General features: G+C 36.2%; 1 protein-coding gene across 4 annotated transcripts; it reads left to right on the top strand.

Annotated features, from left to right (window-relative positions):
* Window positions 1-5,432: 5,432 nt before the first annotated feature.
* Window positions 5,433-17,153, top strand: LOC117435056 (histone-lysine N-methyltransferase KMT5B-B-like). 4 transcript variants are annotated; one of them, XM_034057950.3, is made up of 10 exons: window positions 5,433-5,842; window positions 10,662-10,910; window positions 12,121-12,268; window positions 12,579-12,744; window positions 12,926-13,035; window positions 13,436-13,602; window positions 14,319-14,338; window positions 14,441-14,577; window positions 14,904-15,100; window positions 15,417-17,153. In XM_034057950.3, the coding sequence occupies exons 2-10, from the start codon at window positions 10,748-10,750 to the stop codon at window positions 16,874-16,876; spliced, it is 2,568 nt and encodes an 855-aa protein (XP_033913841.2). In that variant the 5' UTR covers window positions 5,433-5,842; window positions 10,662-10,747; the 3' UTR covers window positions 16,877-17,153. The 4 variants fall into 4 exon arrangements, with proteins under 4 accessions (XP_033913841.2, XP_033913839.2, XP_033913843.2 ...); XM_034057948.3 differs by having other exon boundaries at window positions 5,433-5,848; XM_034057952.3 differs by lacking the exon at window positions 10,662-10,910.
* The last annotated feature ends 3,622 nt before the right edge of the window (window positions 17,154-20,775 follow it).

Raw genomic sequence — 20,775 nt, 5'->3', positions numbered from 1 at the left:
GGGGAAACGCTCGCATAACTCATGCCTTGTGTCAGAGTGTGGCAGGCTCTGGAGAGCGAAATACATAGCTGGAGAAAAAAGATGCACGATGCACCAATAATAATCATTGTGACTCTTTACCGTAGTATATTTTTGCAACGTGTGCTATACCAAGGAGCTGTACTGTATACAGGCTTTTTATTTGTATTTTAGAGAGGCAAAATGTAATTTAAAAATGATTGTGTTTATTGCAATAGCAGCATACTGCATATATTTGTTTTTGATGCCGTACCTTGCCTAACCTAATTTTATTGCTGAAGAGTGAACCGCTGATCAAGGTATTTTTATGTAAAACCTCACCGTGATAGTGACCGACTTGGGTTAGCGATTTTCTGTTTCATTTGTTTTTGTTTAACCTTTTTTATTTTGGCACGGTGAGCTGAGTTTTGTTGTTAATTTTGATTTATAAAAATAAGCCTGCAACACTTCAGTTCTGAATCTCCTTTTTGCTTCCTGATTACCATAGACACCGGGTTACTCTACCACAATATCAAACTCTTGGAGGTCAGAACAGCCAGAGAACGCACAATTGGCTTTACCCCTCTGACCTGTTATGGGGGGATATCAACTTGTATTGTATGTAGTTATACTCATAAAAACACTACATGGAAAAATGAACCTGCATGAAGTAAGCTCAGTGTTAACTGTAATGATTCTTGGAGATTTCGCTCTGCACAAAAACTCCCCAACTCACCTTAGGCATCTTTTATTTAAATCATAGCCCAGCCCCTAAGCTGTGGATCTTGAAACTCCTGTGAGGCCAGTGCTTTTGTATTGAATTAGTATATCAATAATAATTAAGTTAATTAAAGTGTTCCATGACATACAGCATCACTTTAATGACTGCAGGCAGTGAGCATTCTTTTCATCCTTTTATATTCACAGCCTATGTTGGTTATTTCAAACTATACTGCTGTTAACAGTACAGGGTAATATCTAAAGCGACCACGGCAGGACAGTGCAATTTGGTGTGTAGCACCAGGGCACCGTAGGGGATGACACAAGTGCATCTCTTCATCATGAAAAGCCCTGTAAGATGCCACTCACTGGAGCTAAGATGCATTATTTGTATGATGTTGCATAACACGTCTAAAAAGCATAGCATTGGGTTCAGTTCGGAGGCTTAGCACTAATTCAAAATTGCTAGAAGGCAGGACCAAATATTCCATCAACTGCGCTACATACAGTTCATGAATATGATCAAGATGAAGTACCACCCAACCTTTAACATACAAAGACTTTATAAAAATACAATGTCATGTACCAAAAATGAGTCAAACACCAAGATTAAAATAAATGATTAAATGTGACTTGGAGAAAATCTAAATGATTCAGACATAGAATGTATAGAAGTTGCCTAAAAGAAACTTGATGATACATTTAGACAAGCATGTCAATGAGGAGTTGCTCCTGTTCATCAGATTAGTTCAAACCTGTAGATTAGGCAAAGGTCGGCATGGAACTACCAACATCAGCACCAAAGAAGGCACGAAACCCTGATCCACAAGCTGATGAGCACTTGAAGCATATATATAAGAGATACTATAAATCAAGTTCAGTACATTAGGTTTGTAGACAAAAATGTGATCCCTCTTCCTAATTATGAAATCTGGTACCTTTTTGTTTACAAATGAACCCCTAATCTATACAGTAGGTCCAATAAATAAATAGTTGTGCAAAATATACACACTGAAATACCAAACAATCATGCACAAAAGCATCTGCTAGATACGCACTGCCCACTGGATTACATTAGCTTCGGCTTGTACTTCTGTAGAGATACTGCAAAGCTCAGAGAACAGTAACAGGATCAGACAAAACAAACTATCATTTATTTTCTTTCTAAATACCAACAATAATTAAGGGAAGGTTTCTACATCTGCAACAAGGTAAAGTGTAGTAAAGTGAAAGCATGGTAAAGCAGAGGCAACTGCAGTAAAGAAAAGGGAAGAATTGTAAAGCAGGGCAATCTTTCCATTGAAGGAAAGAAGGCATCACAGCAAAGCACTGTGGGAAGTATGGCATTGTTGATTTTAATAATACAGTTGCGTGTGGTTTCTCGTCCCCAGTGCAAATATTTCCTTTCAATCAAAATCGAATATATGCAAATATTTGATTTCACAGATCAACACAAAATTTGTAAATGAGTGTATTGTGTTAGTGACTCTACCTTTTATTGAAGTAACTTAAAGGTGCAGTGTCTTCTACAGGCAATGCAAATCAGACATCTGCAAAGTGATATTCATACTTAAGTTTCAAATGCAGCCGGAAATGTTGAAAATGTTCACTTGCTGGCCATACATTGTATCCTATATATCCCAGTGCAATTCTCACATGCCACAAAAAAGGCACCTGAAAAATCATTTAAACTTGGATTGAATGGTGATTTGGACAACAGCTCTAAATCCTTGTAGTGTTATTACAGTGGGGTGGTCTGCTTGCTCTGTAATTTACTCATCTCACAAACCACAAATTGGCACAAGAAAAAAGCAAGCACTGCTCTGTTAAAGAGTAAGTCATTGTGTGACTATCCCATTAACGTTTTAAGATGTTTATAATCATATATGTGTGTGTGTGTGTGTGTGTGCGTGCGTGCGTGTGTATTTGAAAAAGAAGAACTGCTGTGTACCAAAAGGATTAAAATCAAAAAGAAAAAGGTAATGTAGGTACACAAAAATTTGAATAATTGATAAAGAAAATCAATTCTATCGGGACTTTTCAGACTACAAGTCCTTCTTCAGCTGGATGGAAAAAGCAATGCGTGAACAAGCAATTATAAAAATGGTCCGGAGGGTGATGACATGAAGACTTCATAATAGAATGTTAATTCCATGAGGTTCCAAAGTGCCTAATTTAAAAATGAATTTAGAACATAAGAACATAAGAAAGTTTACAAATGAGAGGAGGCCATTCGGCCCATCTTGCTTGTTTGGTTGTTAGTAGCATATTGATCCCAGAATCTCATCAAAGCAGCTTCTTGAAGGATCCCAGGATGTCAGCTTCAACAACATTACTGAGGAGTTGGTTCCAGACTCCCACAATTCTCTGTGTAAAAAAGTGCCTCCTATTTCTAAATGCCCCTTTTGTGACCACTGGTCCTTGTTTCTTTTTTCAGGTCAAAAAGGTCCCTTGGGTCGACATTGTCAATACCTTTTAGAAATTTGATTACTTGAATCAGATCGCATGTAGTCTTCTTTGTTCAAGACTGAATAGATTCAATAATTTTAGCCTGTCTGCATATGACATGCATTTTAAACCAGGAATAATTCTGGTCGCTCTTCTTTGCACTCTTTCTAGAGCAGCAATATCCTTTTTGTAGCGAGGTGACCAGAACTGAACACAATATTCTAGATGATGTCTTACTAATGCATTGTACAGTTTTAACATTACTTCCCTTGATTTAAATTCATCACTTTTCACAATATATCCAAGTATTTTGTTGGCCTTTTTATAGCTTCCCAACATTGTCTAGATGAAGACATTTCTGAGTCAACATAAACTCCTAGGTCTTTTTCATAGATTCCTTCTTCAATTCCAGTATCTCCCATATGGTATTTATAATGCACATTTTTATTGCCTGCTTGCAGTACCTTACACTTTTCTCTATTAAATGTCACTTGCCACGTGTCTGCCCAGTTCTAAATGCTATCTAGATCATTTTGAATGACCTTTGAGGCTGCAACAGTGTTTGCCACTCCTCCTATTTTTGTGTCATCTGCAAATTTAATTAGTTTGCTTACTATACCAGAATCTAAGTCTTAATGTAGATTAGGAATAGCAGAAGACCTAGTATTGATCCCTGTGGTACTCCACTGGTTACCTTGCTCCAAATTTGAGGTTTCTTCTCTAATCAGTACTTTCTGTTTTCTACATGTTACAAAGAGGAGGCACCGGTAGAGCTGACATTTTCCTTTGTTAGGCTGTAAAAGCTATTACCAAATTGTATGGGAAACGACACCTTGAAATGAATAGTCTTGAGCTGTTTCAGGCTAGTTTGAATTTGTCCTTGTGAGGAAAACGTTCAAACAAGAACACAAAATGGATGTAACACAAACTCAAACGCAAGACGCAAAAAGATATTTATAAATTTATTGTCGGTTAGGCTACAACAATTAGATTAATTCATGAGACTAATTCAGCAACATTCTGGTTTTCACTGATAGTCTATTGACTTAAGATGTATGTTTCTATACATTTTGTATAGCAGCCTATATTATTGTACTTTAAATGCAATGTTCTGAAACCTAATGCTGTTTTAAAAATCTGAATATATATATATATATATATATATATATATATATATATATATATATATATATATATATATATATATATATATATATATAGTTAGTTCCAACGGATGCAAAAAAAGAGAGAAACGTATAACTGAAACCAAAAGTTACAGACGAGATGACGGGCAATAAAGGGAGATCGTGTTACTTATTAATCGTTTCTTTCCAGTTACGATATTTAGAAGGATTTGTAATACAACCCCTTTAAAAAGGCACGAACGATTTTGACCAAGATTTGACCAATTTTGATAATTGTTTAACAATGAAAAAAGTTGGGGAACGCCGAATTGTTTATTTATTCAGGTAAGCAACATCAACAAACAGCTTTTTTTTTTATCTGTATATAAAATGTTTTTTTTTGTTTGTTTGTTTCCACATTTCGTCCGAACATCACACGCATTGTTTATATTGATCAAACTATGCCTCCATTACCGAAACGCGTCTTTATTGCATTTTTTGGGTAAGTTTGACCCTAAAATAAACTACAAGGGGTAATGCAAACAAACTTATTAACAAACAAAAACACACACACACAGACACAATAATTCATTACACAACGCTTCACTGTACAAACATGTTTAGGAATCGAATGAACGTTCAGTGCTAAATAAACGACTTTGTTTTGTAACAAAATTATTTGTATTTACAAAGATGGAGTATCACAAGACCAGGCTTTGTCCTCAGTTATTTTTTGTAATTTAAAAATGGATCATGAAACAAAACTAAAACCGAATTTTAAATAATGTTGCTCTTCAATAGATCACACTTTAAAATGTATGTGTGCCAAATGTCTTGCCTTTTTAACATTACCAGTGTGGCGGACAAGCTGTAGCATAATGTAAATAATGACACTTAAAATTGTGTGGGTAGGGATATTCATAGTTCTTTAATATAGCAAAGATGCTCGGTAGTTTTTTTTTTTTATTTATTTATTTTTTTTGGTGGATCCTGCTTTGACTGTTTGTAAATTACAGCGCTACAAAGGGTGTAGTAACTGAGTTAATGTAAATATACATTTAAAATAAATGTATCCAACGCAAATGGGATAGACATGTATATTTATCTTATCAACCCACAAACTTCTCCCCGTGAAGCGCCTGCGGATTCACTCGGTGCCTTCTGGGAGCGAAAGGTTTAAAGGGAACGGGTTTTGTTTTCGCTGCACTACTTTATGTATATCTCCGACCATGATTTTAAACGCATTTAGAGTGCTATTAACTTTGCATGCAGTTCTCACCACCACTAGATGTTTTTGTGTTAATGTGAATTTATGAGAATAATTTTGGAACCAGATGTCGATTTCAGCGATTGATCATCATGCGAGTTTTCGCAGGGTCTATATCTTGCCTGCAGAGCGGTGCTGCGTCCCTTCTCTCCTTTCCTGTGTTGGCCGCCATCTTGAATTTTAATGTTAATTTTCTGGAAATTTTTGTTTCCTCTGGATTTTTTTAGACGGGATTTAATGGCTATTCCGGCCCTCTAGGACGGACCATCCACACCTCAGGAGACAGGTAAAAGTGAGTATTTTTACAAAATACATCTGACCAGATAGTTCTGTGGCGTATTTACTACTTTTTTCCGGGTGAAGATTTGGCTGGGTCGTGGTGGATGGAGCTGAGTGTGTCATGGAGATGAGTTTATGTGTATAAAAGGCCTGATACTTTGGTGGGATTTTTTATTTTTTTATTTTTTTAAAAACACACCTTAAATTGGAAATACCTTTTAAAACATGGCAGATACCGGTTTTAATTTCTCAGTTGAAATTCAACGTGCATCCACAATTTTATCTCATCAAAAATATATGTTATATATATATATATATATATATATATATATATATATATATATTGACAGGTGTAAATAAATAATACATTTAGCGACATTTAAAGAGACAAACCACGCCGACCACTGAACCCGCGACCCGTTCAAACTACCAGTGTTTATATACTTTCATGATGCACGCGCTACGGCTTCTGAATTAACGTACTTTGTTTTATGTCAGATTTTAAGTGCACTTTTGTTATTTGTTATAGTTGATTGTCTGGTCAAATAAGACAATGGCTGCAGAATCCAGAAGGTGGCAGCATTTGATCAATAAAAAACAAAACAATGTGCAGCAATCGTATTGTATGTTGAACTGTAATTTCTCTGTTTTTCCTCATGGGGTCAGGTAAACCCTCTCAAACTATTCGCACAGCATGAAATGGTTTGCCCCCTTTTTTATGATAAGTTGACTAAATACCCCAAGGTTACTCAACTGTCATTGTGATGATATATTGTTGGAATTCTGTACTGTGTTCAGTAGTTCATTAGATGCAGTGAAGATGGTCTACTTCTCAAAGGCAGGCATTTTTTACATTGTACACAGTGCATGTTGCAACAGGACCATTTCATGAACATTTGTAAAAATACTTAAGTCAGTGAATGATCCGAGAGAGAGAGAGAGAGAGAGAGAGAGAGAGAGAGAGAGAGAGAGAGAGAGAGAGAGAGAGAGGGAGGGAGGGAGAGAGAGGGAGGGAGAGAGATGTGGATATCTTCAATATTTCTCATATGTAATGCTCAGGGTAACTTTAAAGTAATTCAATTTTGCAGTACTAAACACACAAAGACAGGGTGTAGCTTCTGTATGTATTATTGCTCCATCTATTGGTACTGTTCTGTCATGTGATAAAATTCAAGTTAAAGCTACAGGTAGATATTCAAAGGTACTGAAAGAAAATGCATTGCATTTTTTTAATAATAAAAAAAATAAACACAGAGTTTATTTATTAAAATGTTAGGCACATATGCTATGGGTTCTGTGCAGGTAAAAAGTTGCTATTTAAGATAAAATAGAAAATAGTAATGGAATTTGTTGCACTCCCTTTAATCATGCAGTAGCAGGTGAATGACCAAAGTATTCCTACTGAAAGACACTGTTTGATCTAGATTACGTGGGCTGTGAAATACTTTCAGAGATGCCAAATAGTTAAGAAAACCCATATAAATTAAAATGTGGAATAATCAATAGTTAATTTAAAATAGGTTTTCTTACCCAACATATACTGCATGATATGGGATAATACCTCACACATTTAAAAATGTATTATATGTACAAATCAGAGTCCAATCCCTTTGGGGATTTGTTTAAGAGCATCACATGACACTTTGTTAATGATCTCAATGCCCAGATAAGTGTACAGAGTAACAAGAACATAGCTTTGTAGCATCCTGAAGACAACAAGGAGTAAAGCTAAAATTGTGTCCTGAATTTTTCTGTTCTCAGTTTGTATGTATTGCAGTCTGGATGGAATGTTTTAGAAATACAAAGATGTCCACTTTCTGTTTTTTAGTGTTTATTAAACCCTTCTTTCGGAAACCCCACATATTGGTGACGAATAGCATAGGCTAATGTTTTTAAACCCTGTTTAATTATTTGAGATGCTTGTTGGTTTCTCTTGAAGTCATGTAAACAAGTTGGCTAAAAAGTCTTGATTTTGTGTCACTCCTTTTTTGTCTCAAAAAGATTTAAACATGGTCTGGGCTGTATTAAACAGAGGCCGGGCTTGAAATTCAGCACAGGATTGCGGGATTCGTGCATTTTCCAAGTTGCTCCCGCATATCTGCAAATTTCAGTGTGGGGAAAATCCCGCAGAGATATTTTAAGACGCCAAGTTGCTGTATTTTTCACCAAATTTAGAATGCCTGAAAAGCTACAACCGAAGGAAGTGGGTGTCAGTGACGAAAGTACTATGAGCCGCATTCTGAGTAGTTCTGGTTAAAATACCGATCCACAAAAAGGGAGACAAAACCAAACCAGGTAACTACAGACCAATAAGCCTGACTTCTATTATATGTAAACTTATGAAAACTATAATAAGATCCAAAATGGAAAATTACCTATATGGTAACAGTATCTTGGGAGACAGTCAGCATGGTTTTAGGAAAGGGAGATCGTGTCTAACTAACCTGCTTGATTTTTTTGAGGATGCAACATCGACAATGGATAATTGCAAAGCATATGACATGGTTTATTTAGATTTCCAGAAAGCTTTTGACAAAGTCCTGCATAAAAGATGAATTCTCAAACAAGGAAATGCATGCACATGGATCAGGGAGTGGTTAACATGTAGAAAACAGAAAGTACTGATTAGAGGAGAAACCTCAAAATGGAGCGAGGTAACCAGTGGTGTACCACAGGGATCAGTAGTAGGTCCTCTGCTATTCATAATCTACATTTAATGATTTAGATGCAGACGACACAAAAATAGGAGTGGCAAACACTGTTGCAGCAGCAAAGGTCTTTCAAAATGATCTAGACAGCATTCAGAACTGGGCAGACACATGGCAAATGACATTTAATAGAGAAAAGTGTAAGGTACTGCAAGCAGGCAATAAAAATGTGCATTATAAATATCATATGGGAGATACTGAAATTGAAGACAGAATCTATGAAAAAGACCTAGGAGTTTATGTTAACTCAGAAATGTCTTCATCTAGACAATGTGGGGAAGCTATAAAAAAGGCCAACTGGATGCTTGAATATATAGTGAAAGGTGTTGAATTTAAATCAAGGGAAGTAATGTTAAAACTTTACAATGCATTAGTAAGACCTCATCTAAATGTTGTGTTTAGTTCTGTTCACCTCGTTACAAAAAGGATATTGCTGCTCTAGAAAGAGTGCAAAGAAGAGCGACCAGAATTATCCTGGGTTTAAAAGGCATGTCTTATGCAGACAGGCTAAAAAAATTGATTCTATTCTGTCTTCAACAAAGAAGACTACGCGGTGACCTGATTAAAGCATTCAAAATTCTAAAAGGGCGACCCAAGGGACTTTTTTGACCTGAAAAAAGAAACAAGGACCAGGGGTCACAAATGGAGATTAGATAAAGGGGAATTCAGAATAGAAAATAGGAGGCACTTTTTTACACAGAGAATTGTGAGGGTCTGGAACCAACTCCCGAGTAATGTTGTTGAAGCTGACACCCTGGGATCCTTCAAGAAGCTGCTTGATGAGATTCTGGGATCAATAAGCTACTAACAACCAAACGAGCAAGATGGGCCGAATGGCCTCCTCTCATTTGTAAACTTTCTTATATTCTTAAATAAATAAAAGTAGTGCTGGATATTTTAAGTACCGCAAGACTTTTTCTCGTATGTGATTTCTCATATGAAACTCAGTACGCTGCGGTAAGTAAACAGTTTTGAAAAAAAAAAAAAAGACGATATTAGGTCTATGTAGGTGGTGGTTTGCAAGCGGTGACTTTCGCTTTAACTCTTAAAACTTTGCCCCATTCATTTTGGGGCGCCAAGGCACCAAAGTTTTTGCACATATTACTCAGGCACCGTAAAAGCCACCTACCTGGTTCATAGCTTGTTTAAAAGTACAGACTCTGGGCAGTGTGTGTATGCGGTACTCCTAGCCGGAACTACGATCGCCTGTAGTTAAGCCTCTCATCATGTGACAGAGTTCACAGCTTAGGTTTCGTTTTGAGCCTATTGCTCCGTCATTGTAGCAGTTAGACTGAAAGGGGCAGTATCGTTGGAAAGCTTAGAAGCTCAGCTCCCCCCGTGTTAATTTCATATTGATTTTCAATGGTGCAGTGTTTTTTTTTTTTTTTTTTTCTTTTTTTCTTTAGCCATCTATGATTACAATATATATAGCAGTGACCAAACATTGATTATTTTAGAAAAACTTTTTTTTATACATATACTCTCGTCTCTACCACATATAGTATGCCTGATCCTGTTGCAACTTACATAATATGAAACGGAATTTTGTGGCCTTTCATTTTGATATGTTGCATGCATGCAGTACAAACTGTCCAGTAGTTAAACATACATAAATGAAAACAATGAAAAACAGGCAGAAATAGGGCTGAGTGTAAAGAGTTAAAAAAAGAAATGGAGCGCTGGTTAAAAAGAAAAGCACCTTTTTCTTCTGCTGCATGCACGTCCGGCAATGGCAAAAGCAATGGAGAGTGCTCTGTCTCGCAGTGCTGAACAGCTGTAGGTCTCCTGAAAGCAGCTTATTTTAAAGCAACACCAGTGTGAATGATGATGCAGTGAAATATATATAGTTTTTTATATACAAAAGTGCCTTTTCTTTTTCCATTCCCCCCTAAAATTTTGGAGTCCCTACCATAGGGGGGATATCCTCCCAGCACACAAAAATGAAATTCAAGTCATGACAGAGGTGTACAGCATTAGCTTACCTATCTAAACAGATGGCCAGTGAGGAGAGAATAGACTTTTCAAAACCTTGCAGCATTAGTACTCATTTCATCTCCAATCTCTTTATGTCCTTTGTCTGTGTATCACTGTTTGTTTCTTGCCTTTTTTTGTTTGCAGGGAAAATACCTGGATTTATTGATCCCACTCTACTGGGCTTCTTTAAGACGGAGACTAAATGCTACTAGCTCAGGCGAATTTTTGGTATGAAGTGGTTGGGAGACTCCAAGAACATGGTAGTAAATGGCAGGAGACATGGAAGCAGGTTCTCCAGTGAGCATAATCAAAATCAATCTAGGCTGCAACATTCCCCAAGGGCACACATAAGACACAGCAAAAGCTCCCCAAGCAGCAGACGATGTAGTAAACGTAAGTGATATTATGTACTTCATATTGTCATTTACTGATTTCTCACCTGCTTGTGTAATTTTACTAAGTTGGGGCACAATACGTTTTTGTACATCAATATTAAAGGTATCGTAACTTTACAGTTAGGGAAGGATTCTTGCAAACATATGCAGCGATGGAATCTCCCATGGCCCAAAATCTTCTTAAGTCATCTCTCCAATTTGTGATTCTGATTGTTGAAGTTCTGCTGTAGTCATTGTAGTATTGGAGACAATATACTGAACAGCAAAAGTAATGAACCATGTAAGGCAGGTCGCTTTGCTCCTCCGTCACACCTCCACTCCAACATCTCCAGGACTCCATTAGGAAATGATAATGAATTTTTTTTTAAGAACTAAACTAAATACACCATTTACACACAATCATCCATATTCTTTGAAAGTTGAATTCAGGGTCTCTGCCTGTGCTTTACTTTTCTGTTTCATAGATGTCAGATTTTGGTGGCATGACCAGAGAGCATTGTAAAGGTTTTGCATGTGTACAGTCATCTTATAACTGCTTCAGAACTTTTTATTTTCTATATACATCCATATACATCTGCTGGGAAAATGTGCAGGTCAGAGTGTGTTTTCTGATAAAGAATGCATTAGAAACTGTAGCGTTATCTTTATTTTAGAATGTGATAACTCTGGTCACACCATTTCACAATTTATACTGCATTGTAATGAGGTCTAGTCTCCAACAGCGGGGATGCACATTATGTGGTTTTCTTAAATCTCTTAAAGGAAAGGATGTATGTGGGTGGGAAATGTGGTACTGACCCTGAAGCTGGGCTTGCTAGACAGCTACTGTGGGGTTGTCATGCTGCTGCCCTGACTCACCTAGTGGAGTTTTCATTCCTGGTAGGGGACGATTAAGTGGGGAAACTAGCTTTTATTACCCAGACATGGGTTCAAATCCAGATTGTCTTTAAATTAAATAAATGCGGTTTTTGGTGTTACCTAGGTTCCTATGGATAACTAAACCACCAGACAATTTGGCATCATTTTCAGACTGCTTGAGAGACCCAGGACTGATTTAAAGGATATTCAGGTCAGGATTGAGGTGCGCTCAGAAAGCTGTGAGGGGGAAAGAACATTCCCAAAATAAACAAAGAACTGCATCTGTAGGTCAGACAAATAATATATATGGTATGATGTGTATTAATCAGTTTTTCTTTTTGGCCCCACAGGTTTTAGTGGGGTAAGCCTTGAAGCAGAAAGGCGATACGTACCTTCCTCTGGAATGACCGCCAAAGAGCTGTGTGAAAATGATGATCTTGCAACCAGTTTGATTCTTGATCCCTATTTAGGTTTCCAGACCCATAAAATGAACACCAGGTTTGTATTTTTGTGGCTGAGCTTTGACCCTGTGTGTGTGTATGTCTTGTCTTTAGTTTTACAATGAAGATTTCAGTTCCTTCTTTCAAAAACTAGGTTCAAAGGGCACTGATTTTATTTTATAATGCAATCAAATTTCAGTCACTAATGGGTTTTTAACCCGGTTTAACCCTATTAATATCCCAGAACAGTTTTGCATTTTACACTCCCTAGTTACATTTTTTTCTGTGAATATTTATAAGACTTTATTGTAATTTTGTATGAGAAATGCATTTTTTCTCATCACTCACTTAAATGTATATTTTCCTAGATTCCGACCTATTAAAGGAAGACAAGAAGAACTGAAGGAGGTGATAGAATACTTTAAAAAGCATGATAGCTTGGAGAAAGCTTTCAGAGCTTTGACTGCAGGAGATTGGGCCCGACACTACTTCCTCCATAAGACTAAGATCCAGGAAAAGTTATTCAAAGAACATGTAAGCACTCTTGAATTTACACAGACTGGTTTCACAGACCCTGGTTAGCAATTGTGAACTACCTTACTCTGTAGCATTGGATAGTGCTAATAAATGCTAGGGGTCTATGGAACCAATCATTAAGGTATGTAATATCTGTTTCATTATTGTTACAGCACTTAATGTTTTTTTTTTTGCTCAGGTATTCATTTATTTACGAATGTTTGCCGCTGATAGTGGGTTTGAAATTTTGCCCTGCAATCGGTATTCATCTGAGCAAAATGGAGCTAAAATTGTTGCAACAAAAGAGTGGTAAGTACCTTTGGAATTCATGAATTTACATACGTTGTATCAAAGCCAACACAGTAAAAAACATTAAGCAAATAAACAAAATCTCTGTTCCATAATCTGATTGCTGGGTCTTTACATTCTACAGTGCTCCCCCTTTATAATACAACCCTTTATACTGCAAAACAGGTCACAAGGTAGTATGGCTGTGGCTCCCATTAGCCCCTTAATGCCATTTCACTAGGACTTTTCATTCTTGTAGTAAAGCAGAACACAAATAGCATGGTCTCGGAATTATGGCTCACGACTAACTTTATAAAGGGCACACTGTACTTGGATCCATGCAAAATATACCTAAACATGAAAATCCTGACACCTTTTATTTATTTATTTATTTATATTTCTTTGTAAATTCTGTCAACAGGAAGCGGAATGACAAGATCGAGTTTCTGGTCGGCTGTATCGCAGAGCTGTCGGAGAGCGAAGAGAACATGCTGCTCAGACATGGAGAAAATGACTTCAGTGTCATGTATTCCACAAGGAAGAACTGTGCTCAGTTGTGGCTTGGTCCCGCTGCATTTATCAACCATGGTATGCTAAATAGTTGTATGAATGGACAGCGTAACTGTTGTAATGTATTTGATTGGGGTTACGCTCCACAATGCAGTGTAAAACATGTGTCAAATATTGGAACCTCCATCAGTTCTAGAATTAAAGGGATTTTTTTCTGATTGTCTGCAAACAAAAGTGATTGTCCACAAAATAAAATAAAAAAAAATAAAACATAAAAGGATTTAATAATATCCAGATGTACAGTATTATGCTGCAGTATATGTAGTGCTTAAAGTGAGTTACTAAAGAATAGCTCTACAAACTACATAGCTTGGTTAGCTCAAGGAGACAGGCAATTTTAACTGAGTTTGCCCTGCAAATTGCCCATTTGAAAAAAAGCAACAAAACCTACTGTAGATATTTTTATTCATGTCACTTGACTTGAATTTTAAGAGCCAGATAAATGTATTCACTGGTTCCCAACGCCTGTATGATCTTTAGCTACTACCACTGCATAGATGCCGGCGCACCCTGGAAATAGAATAATAGGAATGCCTCAAACTGCTATGCATTGGGAGTAATCACAATCTTACATTACTATAAAGGTCATCTGTGCTGATCCTGGGGAATTCATTTCTTCAAAAATTAAACTAAACATAAATGATCTTTTGCAAAGGTATACATCAAGTATACATTTACTGTTGAAAGTTTAATAGCTAGTGCACTGAGTAATACAAATTATTGTGTCTTTCCAGACTGCCGACCAGACTGCAAGGTAAGGTTTTATTTGGTGTCCAAAGATTTTTGCAAGCAATAGTGTAATATAAATACACATTGTAAACTGAAATCAGATGGTAATGTTTACATTCCTTTGTAGTTTGTTTCAACTGGACGTGATACAGCATGTGTGAAGGTTCTACGAGATATTGAACCTGGTGAAGAAATTTCTTGTTACTATGGGGATGGCTTCTTTGGTGAAAACAATGAATTCTGTGAATGCCACACTTGTGAAAGGTAGGTGATAAAATCAACAATTCTATCCATCTATGTTTTGTTTGTGTTCACTGAATTGATATCTATTATGAATCTAAATTTGAACACAGTAGGTCCATCTACTGTATACATTTGTTTAATTTTACTTAAACACCTGTACATGATCATCCAGATCAAATGTGTTCTAAAAAAGTGGAACTAAACATGCAAGTCCTCCAGGTTCATGTAGCACAAAGTGTTCCTGTATCTACCACTACAAAGGGAGCTTTGTTAAAAATAGTTTTTGTAATAAAAGCATTTATATTCTTTCTTTTTCCTGTACTAAAATCAATTGTATGTTTTTACAGGCGTGGCACAGGTGCTTTTAAATCAAAAGTTGGACTGCCAGTCCCTGCTCCTATAATCAATAGCAAGTATGGACTGAGAGAAACAGACAAACGCTTGAACAGGCTAAAGAAGTTAAGGGAAAGCAGCAAAAACTCGGACAACCAGTCTGTCAGCTCCCATACTGATGCAGATAACACTCAGGAAAACCCACACACATGTAAGTTTTGCAAGTAAAACAAAATTCAGAAAAAGTGTCAGTAGTGTTGTGTGGTTGGTTGTTTTGTGTTTTTTTTTTTTACTTAACAATAGAATAAAAGCATACCAGTTTCTTTGTTGATTGTAAAATAAATAAATAAAATGCAATTAAATGTTTTTTGTTTAGAATAAAATAACTGATCTGTTTGAAATTTTACTTGTATTGTAAAAGAGTTCTGCTCATTTATCTTTTAAATGTTATGGTAGTGTATCTTAGTGTGTTTCATTTATTGAAGTTAAATGCTTTTTTTTCTCTCCTTTTTTATTTATTTTTTTAGCTTCAAATAAAAAAACAGCAGGTGTGAAAAAGTTCAGCAAAAGCAGGACACTGACAAGACAGTCATTATCAAGAACTTCTACCTCATCTTCAAAACAAAGTCATATTAGTAATTCCAGGGCACCAAAGAGACTAAAAAACAAGCCCACAAAGCCTTCACACTCTAAACTGAGGTTAAGAAGTCAAAGGCAAAGGCCAGAGCAAAAGAGTTCCTCAAGGAATCTTGACATGGGGAGCTTGGTTCTTAAGGAGCCCAAGGTTGTTCTTTATAAAAACTTACCAGTAAAAAATGAGACAGAAACAGGGGGACCAGTCAGAGTGGAGGGGGAAAGTGGATGCTTGACAAGGCATGCTGCAAAAGAAAACAAACACCATTGTATAAAAGGTGCTACTGTATATGATGGGACTTTATCTTGCACTTATAGTACAAGGAGGTCTACAAGAACTAGGATGACTTCTAAGACGACCTCTGACCTTAAGCTTGAACCAAATATATTGGACAGTCACAGTGACCATAACGTGGTAATAAAAAGTGAGCCAACGGACTTCGAGGAACATATGTGTATGACGCAGGGAATTCAATTGAACGACTCTTTGCCTAAACTGGAGAATAACTTCCAGAGAAACGGAGCGTGCTTACGCAGGAGGAGTCTGCAAGTAAAACAAGAGAGAACAATTAAATTAGAAGAGACAGATTCATTCAGTGATGCTTTTTTTCAGGAAGGTGTACATCAGTTAATGAGCCCATCATGTGCAAGTGACATTGGTGATTGTGGGAAAATGCTGTTGAACATCCCTGATAGGCATCAGGAATGCAAAGGGGCATCCAATGGGGGAACATTAATCACTGTGGACAAGAGCAAAGATGGCTGCCGAACAGTTGGAAAAGGTAAAAAGAAACGAAGAATCACGCGATACGACGCACAGCTGATCCTTGAGAACAGTTCAGGGATTCCTAAACTTACACTGCGCAGACGCCGTGATAGCAGCAGCAGTAAAACGAATGAACCGGAAACTGAATTGGTGAATTCTTCAAAGATCAGCATCAAATTTAGCAAAGATCACGAAAAAGATAAAAACAATTCATATGTAGCAAAGCTTAATAATGGTTTTAACACAGGATCAAGCAGTAATCCGACAAAACTTAAAATCCAGTTAAAACGGGAAGACGACGATAGAGGGGTGAACCAGTTGCATTCAGAGGACGTGAGGAAGAATAGCATTTCTTTAGGTGAAAGCGGTGAAATGTACGATCATGTAGAAGACGGGACAGAAGAAGCAGATGATGAATCTTCATCTGAAGATGAAGAGGAGGAAGATTACTATGATGAGGAATTTGATGATGATTTTATTCCTCTTCCTCCAGCTAAAAGGCTTAGACTTATTGTTGGAAAAGATTCTATAGACATTGACATTTCCTCTAGAAGGAGAGAAGACCAGTCATTGAGGCTCAATGCATAAGCTGAAGGTCTTAGCCTGACCTTAATGTACATAAGTTAACTTTCCAATCAACTGTTTCTTGATTTAAAAAAAAAAGAAAAATTAAAAGACTTTTCTGTAAATTTTAGTGATGGCACTTCTTCATTGTTTATTCATTACCGACGTTGATATTGTAGAAAGTGTACAGTATAATAACTCTTCCTATGTCTGATCTGTTCATATTTTTATTGTACTTTTTAATAGCCTTATGTGCAATTCTGTAAAGAGCCTGTGCTGTGTTGTAGAATAAAGGCTAAAACTGATCTATCCAGTAAGAAACATTGGAAAACATAATGTTGCTACCCTAAACTTTTTAAACACACAAGGAGCATTAAGGTGCTCTTATACCTGACATTTAATGGAAGGTTTCATAATGGCAGCAGGATTTTTTTTTTAATATATGTTTATGTTCATGTTCATAACACCAGCAGAAAATTGCAGCTTTGAATCTTTTTGTTGAATGATTTTCCCACTGGGTTTTGTCCATTTTACACTGTATTCTGTCACAGATGTACTGTTTGTGTTTTGTTAGTAGCCATATGTTGGTTGGAATTCCAATTGATTTATTTAAAAATAAAAATGAGAGAGAAAAAACAAACTATTGTAAATAGTTTGCTGATATTTGAGCATTATGTATACAGGGGTAGCAGTATACGGAATAAAAGTAAGGGCAATGCAGTTGTCCACCATGTAAATCATGTGACACCTTGTACTTATTTAACAGTTTTGGATACTTGAAGGAGATAGTTTCTTTCCAAGAATAAATGGTCTTCTACTTTTGTTTGTAAATGTTTAATGCATATGTAATACCATTTATTTACATACAGTTTCAATTCAGGTGTTTAGATTTATGTTTAAGCGCGATGCATGATGAACTTTGGTAAATGAACTCTAATTGCACTGTTAACTATCATTTATACAGTTTATCATCCTTACAAGTTGGCTTTGTCACCAAATGTATCACTAAAGGTGCAGTGTCCCCATAATCTTTTTTTTGTTTGTTTGTTTGTTTGTTTTTTTAAACCCATTAAAGAAGATTTGCTCCAAGTGCCACGACACAACTTTAAGCAACTATTTATTTATTCTTTACAACTGTTAATGCAGCTAGTTGTTGGGTGACCTTTGCATACAATTTTCCCAAGTTAATGGAATCAATACTGTTTATATTTGTTGTTTTGAACTGTGCACATGGAGGAAAATTCCTTTTAAGTTCTTGCCTAATACGAGTTGCATGATGATTTCCTCTTGTTTCATGGTCTAGCTTAACCCTTTTTGTGTTTTGTGTTCCGAGCTGTAATAAAGCTTGAAAGTAACATTTGTAACCTCCTAAATGCAGTAAGTGGTTGCTGGATCGTACCTTGTATATTACAGGCTGAAAAGTAGTCTAAACTATAGAAGAGACAGACCTCAATAAAATAGTAAAATTTAACTTGATTGTGGACACTGCAGTAAATGTGTCTATCCTACAAATACCTGTCACAACTTTAAAAATTTAACTGGCAAGAATATCCTCCTATTTTCTTTCAATTAGAAAAAATGTTCTAATGCCCTTCAGGAAGACTGGAAAATATTTTGAAAGTCTGATATTGTGGACATTTAACATAATGTATGCATCTTCCTTATTCTAGGAGAATGCCAAGTAAACATTAGGGTAAAGGTATTCCAAAAATGCAATAGCTGTTAAGTGTTACCCAAGATTTCCTGTGAAATATCTCCATTCTGTACAAATGTACCTTTTTGTAATGAACTTGACTGCAGTTGTTACTGTGACTCCATACTTCTGGTTCAAACCAGAGCCCTGAAAGTTTCAAATTCTTACCTGTGCTAAGAACTTGACACTTCAACAAAAAAATAAATGTTTGTGTGTTAAATCCATACATACATGTAGGGGCATGATCTCAGACTGCATCAATCTAGAAACTAGAAATGTCTACAAAATCAGCAGTTTAATCGATTGTAGAGCTACATTTTGACTATCCAATGTTGCCAGTCTTGGATGCACACTGAGATGTGTTCTTGCTGGAATTAAACTGAACCTTAATTACAGTACATGCAAACCTGTATGTAGAATTGGGAGTTTCAGGTGATGCTGATGGGTCAAAGCTTCACTTATCTTTTTATGATTTATTATTACATTTACAACAACAAAAAATGTATAATAAATAATTTAGCCTTTTGCTATTGTTTCTTTTTTAAACTAACTTCATATTGGTTCTTCACTCCCCAATGTTAAAATGTTATCTTTGCTTTTAAAAGAATTTCAGGATTTTGACCCTCAGCACTTGTGGCCTCTTGTCTTGTTCTGTGCCCTGCATGCTCACTCAACCTGCCCTGAGCATGACCATTCCTACCACGAATTGAATGAACCTTCTTACAGAGGGAGGAAAGGGCAATCATTGGAACAATGTGTTGTCGATAATGTGTGGTTTGCCTGATAAATTTAGATAACATTTGTGAAAACTGCAGGCAGTTGTTATGTTCACCACAGAGAGTGGATTGCATCATCAACTTATTTTTAGGGATAATCAATGGATAACCAAGGATAGAGGGTAGGTGAAATCCAGAGCGGTACACTGTATATATAAATTATCCCCTATGCAAACAAAAGGCTACAACAGGTATGTAAATAAGGAGATCATAGCCTTTAAATACATTGTAACATACTTTTAAAAAACATTTTTTGTAAAACACATGTATTGTAAACCCAATTTTTTTGTGCCAAGAACTTCCAAGTTTGAGTTTCACAAAACAAGTGTCAACTTATCCCCGAGTGAGTCCGGTTTAACTTACTTTCTGTTCCTTTTTTTTTTTTGAGAGGAAGGTAAAAAGCACTAAGTTAGTGGTGACTGTTGCAATGTCTCTTTGAATGTCATCTACGAGCCCTGTTAAGTCTGAATAGGCAATACTGTAATATATTAAATTGCAACACAATCATAATGTGGCATATTACCATGCATATATTAGAATGCATATATATCTTTTTTTTTTTTTTTTTTTTTTTTAAACGTATCAATAAGTAAAAAAGATGCGGGGTTTTACCAATAAATTACAATTATTTGTTATGTAACATACAGCTTTAGAAACAAAAAATATCTTTACAAATAAATCTAGAAATTGCGATACCGGGGTATGTTTACTTATTTTTCTTTAAATATTGGGCAACTGGTATTTTTTTATTAGAGTGGTCAAATCTTAGTTAACGGGGTTATTGTACTAAATGTGGCCATCGCATTACTCTACATAGTGTGAGTGCGTGGCCCGCCTGAGGTTCCATCTGTACAATTCCAGTTAGACTGAGTGACTCATGACCTAGTTAACGTTCCATTAGGGCTGCTTTATCAGAGGTGATGGTAACAACAACACACACTATATGGAATACAAGTCACGTATTTGGCAAAGGCTCCTCTGGTCACGCTGCTCCAACGGGGCAGATGAATCATTTGTGTATGACATCTACAACACAATTTCAAGGGGGTAAAGATCACTTTAAGAAAAAAGTACTATATATTGTGATTTTGAACAGTACAATCCCCCCCCCCAAAAACAAAAAAAAAACAAAAACAAAACAAAAATCACTTCAGTTTTACATATCATTCATAGTGCACTAAACAATGTTTACGTATTATAGGTTCTATGGACTATAGTTATTTTTTTATTGAAAGTATTGTTTCATTCTGTTTTTTTTATTTTTTTTTTACTAATAGTAATATGACACCTGGGTTCTGGTGACCTTTCCTGTATTTCAAATACAAAATAATTGGTTTCAAGAAAAAGCAGTTTTATCGCACATTGTGTAATGACTGTTTATATTACAAATTCCACGTCTGTTACATTCTTAACCTGTGTTACTCAATTTACAGTAAATACCAAAGATAACAAAA

The sequence above is a fragment of the Acipenser ruthenus genome, chromosome 28 (genome assembly GCF_902713425.1).
Source record: "Acipenser ruthenus chromosome 28, fAciRut3.2 maternal haplotype, whole genome shotgun sequence".
Classification (NCBI taxonomy): Eukaryota; Metazoa; Chordata; class Actinopteri; order Acipenseriformes; family Acipenseridae; genus Acipenser; species Acipenser ruthenus.
The sequence above is the reverse complement of the archived record's forward strand: the minus strand, read 5'-3'. Positions and strand labels throughout refer to the sequence as shown.

What these genes read in the sequence shown, in the direction of transcription:
- LOC117435056 (XM_034057950.3), top strand. Translation starts at nt 10,748, where the DNA reads ATGAAGTGGTTGGGAGACTCCAAGAACATGGTAGTAAATGGCAGGAGA. An exon ending in ACTGCCGACCAGACTGCAAG is followed by an intron (nt 14,339 to 14,440) that starts GTAAGGTTTTAT and finishes ATTCCTTTGTAG; the next exon opens with TTTGTTTCAACTGGACGTGA. An exon ending in GAATGCCACACTTGTGAAAG is followed by an intron (nt 14,578 to 14,903) that starts GTAGGTGATAAA and finishes ATGTTTTTACAG; the next exon opens with GCGTGGCACAGGTGCTTTTA.